General features: G+C 47.4%; 1 protein-coding gene across 15 annotated transcripts in view; it reads left to right on the top strand.

Moving 5' to 3' along the window:
* Positions 1–13008, top strand: part of TPD52L2 (TPD52 like 2) — a 46348-nt gene that overhangs the window by 17467 nt on the left and 15873 nt on the right. For 4 of the 15 annotated variants that reach the window (XM_083619008.1, XM_083619006.1, XM_083619002.1 and 1 more), the window contains 3 exons: positions 2576–2742; positions 5724–5872; positions 10154–10213. In XM_083619008.1, coding sequence (XP_083475134.1) covers positions 2576–2742; positions 5724–5872; positions 10154–10213 — 376 coding nt within the window. Of the gene's footprint in view, positions 1–429; positions 526–2575; positions 2743–5723; positions 5873–7160; positions 7221–10153; positions 10214–13008 lie in introns of those variants that run through there. The other 11 variants (XM_083618999.1, XM_083619010.1, XM_083619000.1 and 8 more) reach the window with 5 other exon arrangements.

The following is a 13008-nucleotide window of genomic DNA, read 5'->3' as shown; positions in this document are numbered from 1 at the left end:
TGGGGATTGAGCATCTGTTTGTTTTTGGGGAGTGGCCTTTGAGAGTAGATGCTGGAGTTTCAGCTGGCTGGAGAGTTTGTAAGGTCATAGCTGGTGCTGGTGTTTTTCCTATGCTGATCAGAGTGATTCTTGTAATTAATTATGTATTCCTTTTAAGCTGGCAGGGAAGTTGTCTTAAGTAGCAGCTACCCTAAATATACCCCACAGCTTTGTTATTACTATTTTATTATTATTATTATTATTATTATTATTATTATTATTATTCGTTAAATAAAAATAAGGCCACCTCAAAGTTGAGAACTAGGCCTGGATCTAAATCCAGTGCAGCAGGAATGTTTGCTTTTGAGGTGGGTTGGGTTAGGGTGCGCCACATGGAGAGTGAGTGGGAAGGGGATTATTAAGAAAGGAAGGTGTTTACATGCAAGAGTTGTTTCTGTGTAGGCCCAGCTGAGGGGAGAAGTTGGTGGATCAGAGAGCTTACACAGGTCTCCTCTCCTCTTTTAATCCCCACCACAAGCCTGTGAGGTAGGTCAAGTTCAGAGGCAACTGCTGTCCCAAGCACACTCAGTGGGGGTCGTGGCAGAATGGGGATTTGAACCATAGCTGCCAACGTTTCCCTTTTTTTTTTTAAGGGAAATTCCTTTATTCCGAATAGGATTCCTCCCAAGAAAAGGGAAAAGTTGACAGCTATGATCTGAACCTTGATTGGATGGTTGAATTTAGGTGGGCAGGGCATATAGATTGCTGAGTGATCATGGGAGTCAGGAGACTCAAAATGTTAAGCTTGGTCTTTGATTTTGCTCTACCCCTTACGTCGGGAGCCCCAAGGATTTGATCAGGGGGCTAGGTGGGGAGGACCTGCGGTAGAATTCCAGGAGGCTGAATGTGAAGCTTGAGAATCTGAGCTACCCACCATCCTTTTAAGTGGGTTAGCTTGAGATCAAAGAGTTATAGCTTTGAGCTTCAGTAGATTCCCTGCTTTCATTTTTCTTGAGAGGTTTGGCTTTGATGCTTGCCAGCAAAGAATGAAAGCATACGGTCTGTGCGATTCTCCTCTGTTTTTCAAGCAGCTGCATTAATTTCTAACGTGCTTATGTAGGCTCTCGACTCCTGTCTGCTGTGAGCAGTAACACACAGTCGTGTGTGCAGTGATGCTTTGTTTGCTAAACCTAACCTTTTGCCTGCTCCTTTGTGTCTTTGAAAGTGCATCTGCTGTCTTATCTGCAGGGCTTTTGAGGGGTAAAGACAGCAAGAGTACTTCTTTTTATGCTGAAAAGTGGGCAGATTGCAATTTCTAGAGCTGGGATGGGAGCCTGTGACCCTAGACCCAAACTTCTCATCTGCCCCTTGCAGTCTGGAGCGGATCTGGAGGGCCCCAGCTCAGGTGCCCCACCCCTGCCCTAGAGGCTGTCATCGCAATTGCCGAAGAGTAACGTAATTCAGCAGAATTGGAAAAACTCCTGAAGCTTGCCTTCGTGGGAAATGGTTAGGGCTTTGACAGCAAGGTCATATTGCATTAGCTTCATTTATTCATGTGTTGCACTTCCATCCCGCTAAGCAAGCAGCAAGGTGATTTGTAGCCTTGCAGCAAAACGGTGAGGTAAGCTCGGCGTAGCGATAGCAACTTAGCAAGCTTCTCCTCCGTGAACTTTGGAACAGAGTGTGGATTTCGGCTTTTCTGCTTCGTCTGTATCACACTTCCTCTACCCTGCCCCAAGCTCATGTTCAGCAAGCGACTAGAGACCTTTCTCTTTACCCCACCCTTTTGGGCTTGGAGGAGCTCCTCAGCCAGAGACTATCAGCATAATATCACTCCTGAGGCAGCACAGCCACCAAATCCCTTGGCACACTTCCAATATAGATTACAAGAAGCAAGGCAACCCATTGTGGTCTTAATAGGCCCACCCCTTCGTTTTGCAGGGGGAATGAGAATAATAGGAGGATGTGTGCAGTATAGATGTGGTCTTCAGAATGCCAGTACTAGCGTTGGCTCCCTGTCAAGGGTATGGAAGGGTAAGGACTGTAGTTTATGGATCTGCCCTGGGCACAGAAGGTCCCAGGTTCAAATCCTGGCGTCTCCAGGTAGGGCTGGCAGAGACCCCTTTCTGAAACTGGAGAGCTGCTGCCAGTCAGTGTAGACAATACTAAGGTAGATGGCCTTGATAATAAAAAGGCAAGTCGCTATGTATGCTCTGGCAAACCTGGGTTTGTTGCTGGGTTACTGTGCGAGGCAGCCTTGAGTTACCTGCTCTCCCTGCAAGGAGAATGACAAAATCACTAGATTGCCATTTCTGAACATGTCAGCCGGAGGGGAAGGGAAGAGGCCGTGTCTCCAGGGACAGCAGACGGTGCACAGTTGTTGTTGTGGATGCAGCTTGTAAGAAGCTGCTTCTCTGGAGCTCTTGATAATGCAAATATGCTTCTGCGGGTCTCTTGGGCAGGACCTGATTTAGAACAGTCTGTTCCTCTTTTCCCTCTTCTCCTTCGCTGTATAGAGGGGCGCCTGCAAGACTAACATGCTCTGCCTTTTAGCTGCTTATCCTTTCCCCCCTGGTTTGCTTCTTGTCCATGACAGATATCAACCTTAACTCTCCCAACAAAGGTCTGTTGTCGGATACTATGACAGATGTTCCTGTGGATAACACGAGTGCTGCCGCCACCGCTGCTCCTCCTGCAAGGGCCTCGGCCTACAATGGGCTCACAGAAGCGGAGGAAGAGGAGCTAAGGGCCGAGCTGGTCAAGGTAAAGGAGGCTGCCTTCACACTCTGCTTTTCTCCATGCTGTGCTCTGTTGCTGTGGTACAAGGGAGCCCAGATAATTCTTCCTCTGTAGCTCTAAAGAGCTCAGATTTAGAAAGCTCACAGAACAGAATTTCTAAAGTGCCTGGTGTAAACCTTGTAGTTCCCTCTTTTGTAGACATGTTCCTTGAGAGCAGTTTTCCCTCAAAACTGGGTCTCAAGCTGTTGTTGGACTACAACTCCCATCATCCTTAGCACCAGTGGTCAGGGATAATGGAAGCTGTAGTCCAATAGCAGCTGGAGACCCAAGTTTGAGGAAACACTGCTTTAGAGTCTTAGACAATATTGTGGCATTTGATGGCACTACTATGCGAACAGCTACATTACCTGGGAATTCAAATATCCCTTTAGTACATTTTTGTCTTGCCCTTCCTCTGAGAAGCTGAGGGTGGCAGATGTGGTCTCCACAACGTTTATCCTCAGAACAACTCTGAGTTGTTAGGGTGACACACTAGCCCAAGATTACCCAGTGAGCTTCATGGCTATCTCTCTGGGGATGTAAAACTCTCCCCATTCCAGTTCCAACACTGCACTGTTCTTTGGCAGTAGGTCTTCTCTGTAATACAGATCTTGCTCATGGTTTTCTAAAACTGGGGCATGGTTTTCTAAAACTGTTTTTCAAACCCTGCTCCTTAGGAATCCTAGAATCCTAGAATCTTTCTAGGAACTTTGGATATAGAATATTCGAATAGTCATAGAAATCATAGAAATCATAGAATCATAGAGTTGGAAGAGACCACAAGGGCCATCGAGTCCAACCCCCTGCCAAGCAGGAAACACCATCAGAGCACTCCTGACATATGGTTGTCAAGCCTCTGCTTAAAGACCTCCAAAGAAGGAGACTCCACCACACTCCTTGGCAGCAAATTCCACTGTCGAACAGCTCTTACTGTCAGGAAGTTCTTCCTAATGTTTAGGTGGAATCTTCTTTCTTGTAGTTTGGAACCATTGCTCCGTGTCCGCTTCTCTGGAGCAGCAGAAAACAACCTTTCTCCCTCCTCTATGTGACATCCTTTTATATATTTGAACATGGCTATCATATCACCCCTTAACCTCCTCTTCTCCAGGCTAAACATGCCCAGCTCCCTTAGCCGTTCCTCATAAGGCATCGTTTCCAGGCCTTTGACCATTTTGGTTGCCCTCCTCTGGACACGTTCCAGTTTGTCAGTGTCCTTCTTGAACTGTGGTGCCCAGAACTGGACACAGTACTCCAGGTGAGGTCTGACCAGAGCAGAATACAGTGGTACTATTACTTCCCTTGATCTAGATGCTATACTCCTATTGATGCAGCCCAGAATTGCATTGGCTTTTTTAGCTGCCGCGTCACACTGTTGGCTCATGTCAAGTTTGTGGTCAACCAAGACTCCTAGATCCTTTTCACATGTACTGCTCTCAAGCCAGGTGTCACCCATCTTGTATTTGTGCCTCTCATTTTTTTTGCCCAAATACTTTACATTTCTCCCTGTTAAAATTCATCTTGTTTGTTTTGGCCCAGTTCTCTAATCTGTCAAGGTCATTTTGAAGTGTGATCCTGTCCTCTGGGGTGTTAGCCACCCCTCCCAGTTTGGTGTCATCTGCAAATTTGATCAGGATGCCCTTGAGTCCATCATCCAAGTCGTTGATAAAGATGTTGAATAAGACCGGGCCCAAGACAGAACCCTGTGGCACCCCACTAGTCACTCTTCTCCCCACTAGTCACTCTTCTCTGTGGTTGCTTAGTAAAGAAAGGTGGCTGAATACTTTCCTTTTTAAAAACCCTTTTCTTTGGCACATTCTAGGCGTGCACTTAGCTTCTGTGGGATAGTGTTAAAGTCTAGCATGCAGGGCTCTGGCCAGACCTAAGCTGAGATGGTATGTCCCGAAACATGCCCAAGAACCTTTTGCAACACACACAGTCCTCTGTAGATAAATGACCGTGGATTTCCTTGAGGACCGGAAGTAAATCACTGATATGTCAGGTCCACTGTTCACACATTGCAACACTTTGATATTTTCTCTTCCTCCTGATTGGGCTTCATACCACAAATTGGCCTGCATGTGAAACTTGACTGCGGAAACAGAGAGCTGTGTTCATACAAACACATCCATCAGGAATGTTGCTGTGTCAGGTCTCCCTTAAAGCTGATGTGCTGGGGAAACTCCCTAATCAATTATATTCTTTGTACAAGGGCTGATATCACTTCTATGCAGTCTACTTTTTTAAATCAAACTGCATGGTCTAAACTCACAAAAGTAAAATCACATGCCCATAATACTTAGGCAGTTAAGGAACAACCAATCTGTAGGAAGTGGCCCTGAATTCTTCACTTGTGTACACAAAGAGTGTTTGCAGAATCAGATCAAGGTCCAGCTAGTACAGTGTTCTGGCAAGAATCCCAGAAACCATCAGCTGTTAGGCGGCCCACTGTGGCCTACTTTCTGGCCATTTCTGCTCCAGAACAGCGTTTCCCAAACTTGGGTATACAGCTGTTTTTGGACTACAAGTCCCATCTTCCCTAGCTAGCAGGACCAGTCGTCAGGGATGATGGGAATTGTAATTCCAAAACAGCCGAGACCCAAGTCAGGGGAACAGTGCTCTAGATAAATAATCTTCAGTCTTCTGGGGAGCTACCTTTAGCCCGACCTACTTCTTAATTTTGTGAAGTATTTGTATGTTGGCAGCACCACTGCTGCCTCACACGTTACAACAGGCTACAACCCAGTTGTGGCCACAGCCCACTATTTGCAGAACAAAGCTTAAGCTGTTTAGCGCAATAAGCAGTTATGTTGATTAATGCGTTTAAAATGCTTTGTGGTCCATGTCTTGCTTGCCTCTTCTCTTGGAGGCCAGGACGTCATGGCTCACCTTCCATGCTGAATCGTTAGGTACCTGCTCCTGCAACACTCGGGTCTCTAACCCAGATACCTCTCCTCTTTTTTTTGCAGGTGGAAGAGGAGATAGGCACCCTGCGCCAGGTATTGGCTGCCAAAGAGAGACACTGTGGGGAGCTGAAGAGAAAGCTGGGCCTGACCCCCTTGGATGGCCTGAAGCAAAACCTCTCAAAGAGCTGGCATGATGTCCAGGTCTCCACTGCGTAGGTGTTGCCTAGGGTGATTTTTCCACCGTAACCTGCAGAATTAGACGTGGTGTTCTATTGGGGCTTGCTCCAACAGAAAAGAGAAGTCCTATCTTTGAGCTTTTATCCTTTGAGATCCTGAGGCAGTAAATCTTCCTTTCCCATAGCAGTGGGGGACCTCTGGTCTAGGAGACTTATCCCCAAACCACAGCCACAACCGATAACACACGTGACAGGGCTGCCAGTGCGCAGCCTTAACTCCCAGTTGTGTATTGGCAAGCGAGGCTTGCCACCACCGCCGATCAGTGGGGCAAGCCAGCTGGGATTGGCTGCTTGGAGGGGTTGGCAAAGAGCCATGGTGCTCTTTGTAATCTCCTTGCTCCTGACCAAGAGGCCCTGCTCAGCTGATCGGCAGCGCTCCAAAGCACCACACAGGGCTCCTTGCGCGGCCTGCCCAGCGCTCTGAAGCCGCAACAGTTGTTTGAACGTCAGAGCGTCCCCTCACCTGACCCCATGCCCACCTCTCAGATCTGAGCCATGAAGGGTAGGGGAGATAAGGATCTGGCTCCAACAGTCACAACCACTTCTTCACACTTGCTTTACAGGGAAGGAGACTTGAAGGATGCCTGCATGGAGCTCCCATTGCCAGTTACGTCATATAGAGGGTGCCCGTTAGGCCACTGAGCACCCAGCTTGTTTGTGATGGTAGTGGAATCATAGAATTGAAGACTTGGAAGGGACCCTGAGGGTCATCCAGTCCAACCTCCTGCAATGCAGGAATATGCAACTGCCCCATACGGGAATCGAACCTGCAACCTTGGCGTTATCAGCGCCACACTCTAACCAAGTGAGCTATCTAGGCTTGGTGCTTTGGATCACAGTCTGGCCTTCTAATTGCCATGTTGACTTACGTAGAACCCACTGGTTTTAAAAACCCTCCTTGCCAAGACTTCTGCTTGCCTGAGGAACAGCTGTAGCAGCTTTGCAGTGTACACCCCAATCCGTTCATGCCATGCAACACCTTTAATTTTATGATTCAAAATCACAATCTCTTCCCAAAGGCATCTGAGGAACTGTATGCATGTATCAAAGCTACAAATACACTCTAGCTCCCCATCCCAGGATGCTGTGAATCTCGCACACTGCTTCATTTTTCTCTGACAGGAGTGTTTCCAAGACCCATCTCTCAGGCTGGGTCAATATTTCATCACCTGCCTCTTGGATGTTGGGTTTTCTTCTCCTCTCTTGAAACCATTTTGACCCCAGCTTTCAAAAGTGTGATTGACCCCCAGGTTTTTGTTTCTAGTTATATGAAAACCTCTGAGAAACTTGGAGAGTGGAATGAGAAACTGACCCGATCGGACCTGTGAGTTCCTCTCCCGCCTTACAAGCACCAACTCCCTCTTCCTTGCTCTTTTCCTCTGACTCATTCTACCCCTTCACTTTGGGCCAAGAGGAAGCTGGCTGTGTGCTTGGGATGTTGGAGGAGCAACTTCTGGGCCTTTCGCTTATTAACGTCAAAACTCCATTCTTTTGCCCATAAACATTTCTTGTCCCCGTTCAAGATTAAGCTCATCTTGCTGGCTTCCGTGACGTTTCCTTGCATAGAGAAAGGAAAATTCCAATCAGTTACCAGGCCACATTGAAACATTGCAGAAGTCCAGCCGGGAATTGGCTACGTTAATTTAGCATCACTCCTGTACATGGCAAAAGGGAGGTTTTCCCATTTCAGATTCTGATGCTCACATGCAGACCATGGACAAAGGAGAGTGGGAAATGTGAAGGCTGGGTGTTAGCAATTGCAGTTTCGTAACTTTCGGTTTTAGCTTTCGGCTGGAACCATCGGGTGGTATAAGTTTTATGCAGAGTAGGCTCGTTAAAATTAATGACTAAGGTGGCGCTGTGGGTTAAATCACAGAGCCTCTTGAGATTGCCAATTGGAAGGTGGGCGGTCTGAATCCCTGCGACGGGGTGAACTCCCGTTGCTCGGTCCCTGCTCCTGCCAACCTAGCAGTTCGAAAGCACAAAGTGCAAGTTGATAAATAGGTACCGCTCCAGGAGGAAGGTAAACGGCGTTTCCGTGCGCTGCTCTTGTTCGCCGAAGCAGCTTAGTCATGCTGGCCACATGACCCGGAGGCTGTATGCTGGCTCCCTCGGCCAATAAAGCGAGATGAGCACCGCAACCCCAGAGTCGTCCGTGAGTGGACCTAATGGTCAGGGGTCTCTTTACCTTTAATGTCTATTGATTTCAGTGACTATACTCCGAATTAAACTTAGTTGAATAGCCGTATGTTCCATGGCTACAAAGTGGTGTTGAAAGGGGGAGATCAGCAGTGGGAAAGGATGCTCAACTCTTGCCCATTGCTTTCCCCCTGCAAACACTTGCGGGCAGCAGAGAAGGGTTCTTCACCCTGGCTCACTGCTTCTTCACTGGGGACCTCTTCTTCTGGAGGCTGCTTTGCAAAGGAGAAATGGTGCCTTGGGTTTCACTATGTGAGGTGGCCACAGAAGGCATTGTTCCTTCATTGGGGGGGGGGTGAGAGAGGTGACGCCAGTAGCAGCATCTTGCCCTTCCAGGTGCAAGAGGCAGCAAAGGAGGATGGATGTGGCTGTGGGAGACCTTCAAGCTGATAGACCTGTAGTGTTACTCTGTGCATCTCTGCTCAAAGGTCCCACAGAGTTCAGTGCTGCTCGCTGCTGAGGAAGCACGCCTAGAAATGTATTCAGGGTTTAGTTCTAGGCCAGGATGGAGCAACTTTGAACATGGCTGTGTTGCAGCCTCCTGGCTGGCTTGAGATTTGGGCCGAGGCTGCCTGATGTGGTGTTGCTGAGGTGTGGGAGGGAGCTGTGTCCATATGGTCGACTGCGTGCATGCCTGTATATGTAGGTCTGCATGCTGGCACATGACCATCCTTGCCTGAATTAGCGTATGAGAATCTCTCTCCCCTCCCCGTGCCTAGTGCAGAAATCCAAATAAGCTGGTGGAGTTGGGACAGGGCACTCTGTCGCTCCTTGGACAGCCCCTTTGAGCAAAAGTCAGGGTAGTAGTGATTCTTTCAGGCTTACTTACTTTACAAGCCTGACAATTCAGCTTAAAGCTGGCAGCCTGGCCTGCTAGAACTATTTTTGACCCAAATTATTTGTCTCGGCTTGTATTTTTCTTTATATTTGGGACTGGACCAGGTAATTATAGCCAGCCAGCTAACTGTTAAGCAGACACTTTCCTCCCTAGTGCAGAAAAAAAATTCAAAAAGCCAAATCTTAATTTTATTTCATTTATACACTGCTTGGTTGTAAAACACCCCCTCCCCCCAACAAAAAACCTCAAAGCAGTTTCTGAAGACTGGGTGTTAATAGGCTGCTATAGCACTTGTATTTATAGAATCCTGGGCTTAGTGTGACCTTGTTTTAAGACGCTCAATTATGTCTTCACTCTTTATTTTCCCACATGCTGCAGTGCATCTAACTGCACATGGTAGCCCAAGCCATAGGCAACAGTGAGACACGTTCTCTCTCCGCCCCTCCCCCCAAATCTCGCCTTTCAGATTGATTTTTCCGCAGGGGAGGCATAGAAATAAATGTTTGAAACGGCAGTTTAAAACCTGCCTTCCACCACTCTGCACTGCAGCAGCCTTGCAGCCTTTTAAGCTTAATTGCACTTTAAAACAAAGCACCTGGCAAATGTTAAGTCGCGTAAAGGTATGTGTGGCAATTTCTCTGAGACGCAGCTACCTCAACCAAACCATAGTGGGAGAGGGAGAGGCTGGTTAAAGTAGCCTTGAGGTCGCTGGCGTGTCTGCCTTTGCCAAAGGAAGGAAGAAGAACGGTTGCTGTTTTGATGCACTTCCCTGAACACCCAGCGTAAACTCTTGTGCTTGAATCCTGCCTTGCTGGTTTCTCATTAGGGCATCTGGCTGCCTGCTATGAGGACAGGATTCTGGATTAGGTGAGCCGTGGGCCTGATCCTGCAGGGATGGGCTCTGTTTTAATCTAACGGCAGCAAAGTAGGACTGCTAAGTCTAGGGTGGTGCCTTCCCCTCTGCCCTCCGCAAGCATGAAAAGGAAGGAGCTGGAGAGACCATTTTTGCAACATCTGAACATTTTATTTATTTAAGACTGCATGTCTTCGATGGTTCGCCCCGGGAACAGGAAGGAATCTGACCTCAAAATAACACAAACTAGGCAGGAATAAATACAAAAGCTTGAAGAAATAGTGATGCCTTTGTTACAGCCCTTGTGGTTTGGAGTGCTGTGGAAGAAAGGTTTTGGCCCCTTCTCTAACTTCCGTTGTATTTATAGATATGTTTCGGCCAGCAGCACCCTGGAGGACTGGAATGAGAAATTAACCCAATCAGAAGCGTGAGTGTCTTAACCTTCAGCCTAAAGCACGTTCCCTTGTTCCAATAGCATCCTGCAACTAACAGTTCCTTCCCTGCACTAACTGCCTTCCTGCTTGGTCTCCATTCTCTAAACGCCGATTGTTTTGCTGACTAATTAGGGATAGTGGGAGAAGGATGACTTAGACTCTGCAGCTTACTGCGTGGCAGCTTTCTCTATGATCTCATGAATTTATCTGTGATATCCTTCCCACCCTGACGTTTGCCCATTGCTCTTTGGCAGTGAACGCCTTCGCCTGCTTCTGCGCTTCCTTTTGATAGGCCTCGTTCAGGTTAATGCACAGTTTAAGCTTGCAGATGATTGTTGCTTGTGGACTGCGGTTCTGCGGGAGTGCAAAATGTAATCCAGAATGTAATAGTGGGACCAGAATCCTGAGGTTCTCTTCTTTTAATTAATTTTTCTAAATGCATGAATTCTAGCCCTTAGGGGTGTAAAAAAAAGTTTGAAAGTATGTGGGCAGCATTTCTGAAATTTCAGCAGCCAGAGAGTTTCAGTGACTGTACCCCACCCATGACTAGCAAGGCAGAATAAATCATGCAAACGAGGAAAAAGAACCCACAGTATACTGCAAAGAGAGAAATGGTTGCAAATGGCATAGTTTTGCAAGTCGTAGAATGCATTTTTTCTTGGTGCAGAATTTAGATGGTAAGGGAATGGAGTTTTATTTTTTAAAAAAAGTTTTTGTATTCAGTATGCTCACAGGGCCTTGCAGTGAACCCAACCAAGCACACTAATGCTCCTGTGCGAAGCATTACTGCATATAAATTAAAGCGAGCTTAAGACAGGTGCATTTTGTAACCCTTAGATGGGGGTTCTGGAGAACCGTAGATTCCCAATCCTAGTTTCAACAGGAGGGCAGTGCAACAATTTCCTTTGGTTCACCTTATGTCTAGGAAACCTCTGGTTATAGTCCTTATATGATCTTAACCGTAATCAGCATATTTCTTCTGATGTCCCCAGGAGCCACTTTTTAAGGAAATTAGAGCCAGCTTCCATAATTCCTAACTGCAAGCATGTGTGTGTGTCTCCCCATTGAGAGCATCTTATCCCCATTGAAATAAGTGGAAGTAATAGAAGAACCCTGTAACTCTGATTGCTTCCTGTTCAATTCAATGGAGCTGATGAGGGAGGAAGAGTCCCTGTTGACTTGAATTCAGAGAAGCTGAGGCTAGAATGGAATGCATTTCTGCTTGCACACATGTGAGGGGTGGGTGGGTTACTGATTTCCAGTCCTGCTGCAGCACTTCATTCATTGAATGCCACTCTGAAGGATCTCCCAGTCCTCTGGGGTGGCTTTTCAGGGAGGATAGGACTGCATCAGAAATAAGGAACTGGGAAAGGCCTATTCTGTGAGAAGCTCCTTTGGATTTACAGTCATACCTCGGAAGTTCAACGCCTTGCGACTTGAACGTTTTGGCTCCCGAACGCCGCAAACTCAGAAGTGAGTGCAGGTGCTTCCTGCAGCCAATCAGAAGCCATGCCTTGGTTTCCAAACGTTTTGGAAGTCGAATGGACTTCTGGAACGGATTCCGTTCAACTTCGGAGGTACAACTGTATAGTACTTGGCCTTAGTGACTTGTTTGTGGAGCTTGACCCTTCCTCCCCACAACACTTTTGTCTGCTTTTGGAGTATTTTATTGTTTAACTCATTGCCTCTCAGTGCTACCTGCCCTTTTCCCCTGTTACAATTTAGGCTGATTAGGGGGAAATTCTGAGAGAGGAACTTGACCTTCATTAAACTGAGATTAAGTGCTACCTGCTTTCTCCCACGAAAGTGTATGGTTACCTTGCTGTGCATTGACATATCCCAGCAGTTGCTTTGAGTTAACAGAAAGCAATTTACTTTGGTGGGGTTTAATCAGAGTTTGTCCTGAGTTTAATCTGAGTGGACACCCCCTGGCAAAGCAGGAAGTTTTGCAAACTTCAGCTTCCTGAAAACTGCAGCAGGAAGTCAACTTCGGTGGAAAGTTTCCGGAGCTGAATTTTTAAACACCTCTAGTTATGCTATAAGGACGTGGGTGGTGCTGTGGGTTAAACCACAGAGCCTAGGGCTTGCCGATCAGAAGATCGGCGGTTCGAATCCCCGCAACAGGGTGAGCTCCCATTGCTCAGTCCCTGCTCCTGCCAACCTAGCAGTTCGAAAGCACGCCAAAAGTGCAAGTAGATAAATAGGTACCGCTCCAGTGGGAAGGTAAACGGCATTTCCGTGCGCTGCTCTCATTCGCCAGAAGTGGCTTAGTCATGCTGGCCACATGACCCGGAAGCTGAATGCCGGGTCCCTCGGCCAATAAAGCGAGATGAGCGCCGTAACCCCAGAGTCAGCCATGACTGGACCTAATGGTCAGGGGTCCCTTTACCTTTTTAAAGTCATGCTGTGCTAGCCTTCCTTTTCAGGCTTTTGTTAAGTACCAATGCTTCACTGAATTCGGTGACAAATGACTAGAGGGGTGGAGGTCTGCACCAGCCTTCCCCAACCCAGTGCCCTCCAAATATTTAATGCTGTAGCTTCCATCAGCCCCAGCTAGCACAGATCTGAGGCTGAAGAGATCCTTGAAGAGATCTCTTCCCTATATTTCTAGGAAACGTCAGCTTCTGCTAAGACAGCTGCGGCTGCAGGGAACGCACAAAGGCAGGATGGGTTTTTGGGAGGCCTCAGCTGAATAAGTATTATTCCAGAGCGGTACAAGCAAATACACGAGCTTTCCTGTCAGCACAGGAAGCAAAATGTGGCTTCTCGGATGCTTAGGGTAGAAGCA

Source organism: Podarcis filfolensis, assembly GCF_964270895.1.
Source record: "Podarcis filfolensis genome assembly, chromosome: 6".
Classification (NCBI taxonomy): Eukaryota; Metazoa; Chordata; class Lepidosauria; order Squamata; family Lacertidae; genus Podarcis; species Podarcis filfolensis.
The sequence above is the reverse complement of the archived record's forward strand: the minus strand, read 5'-3'. Positions and strand labels throughout refer to the sequence as shown.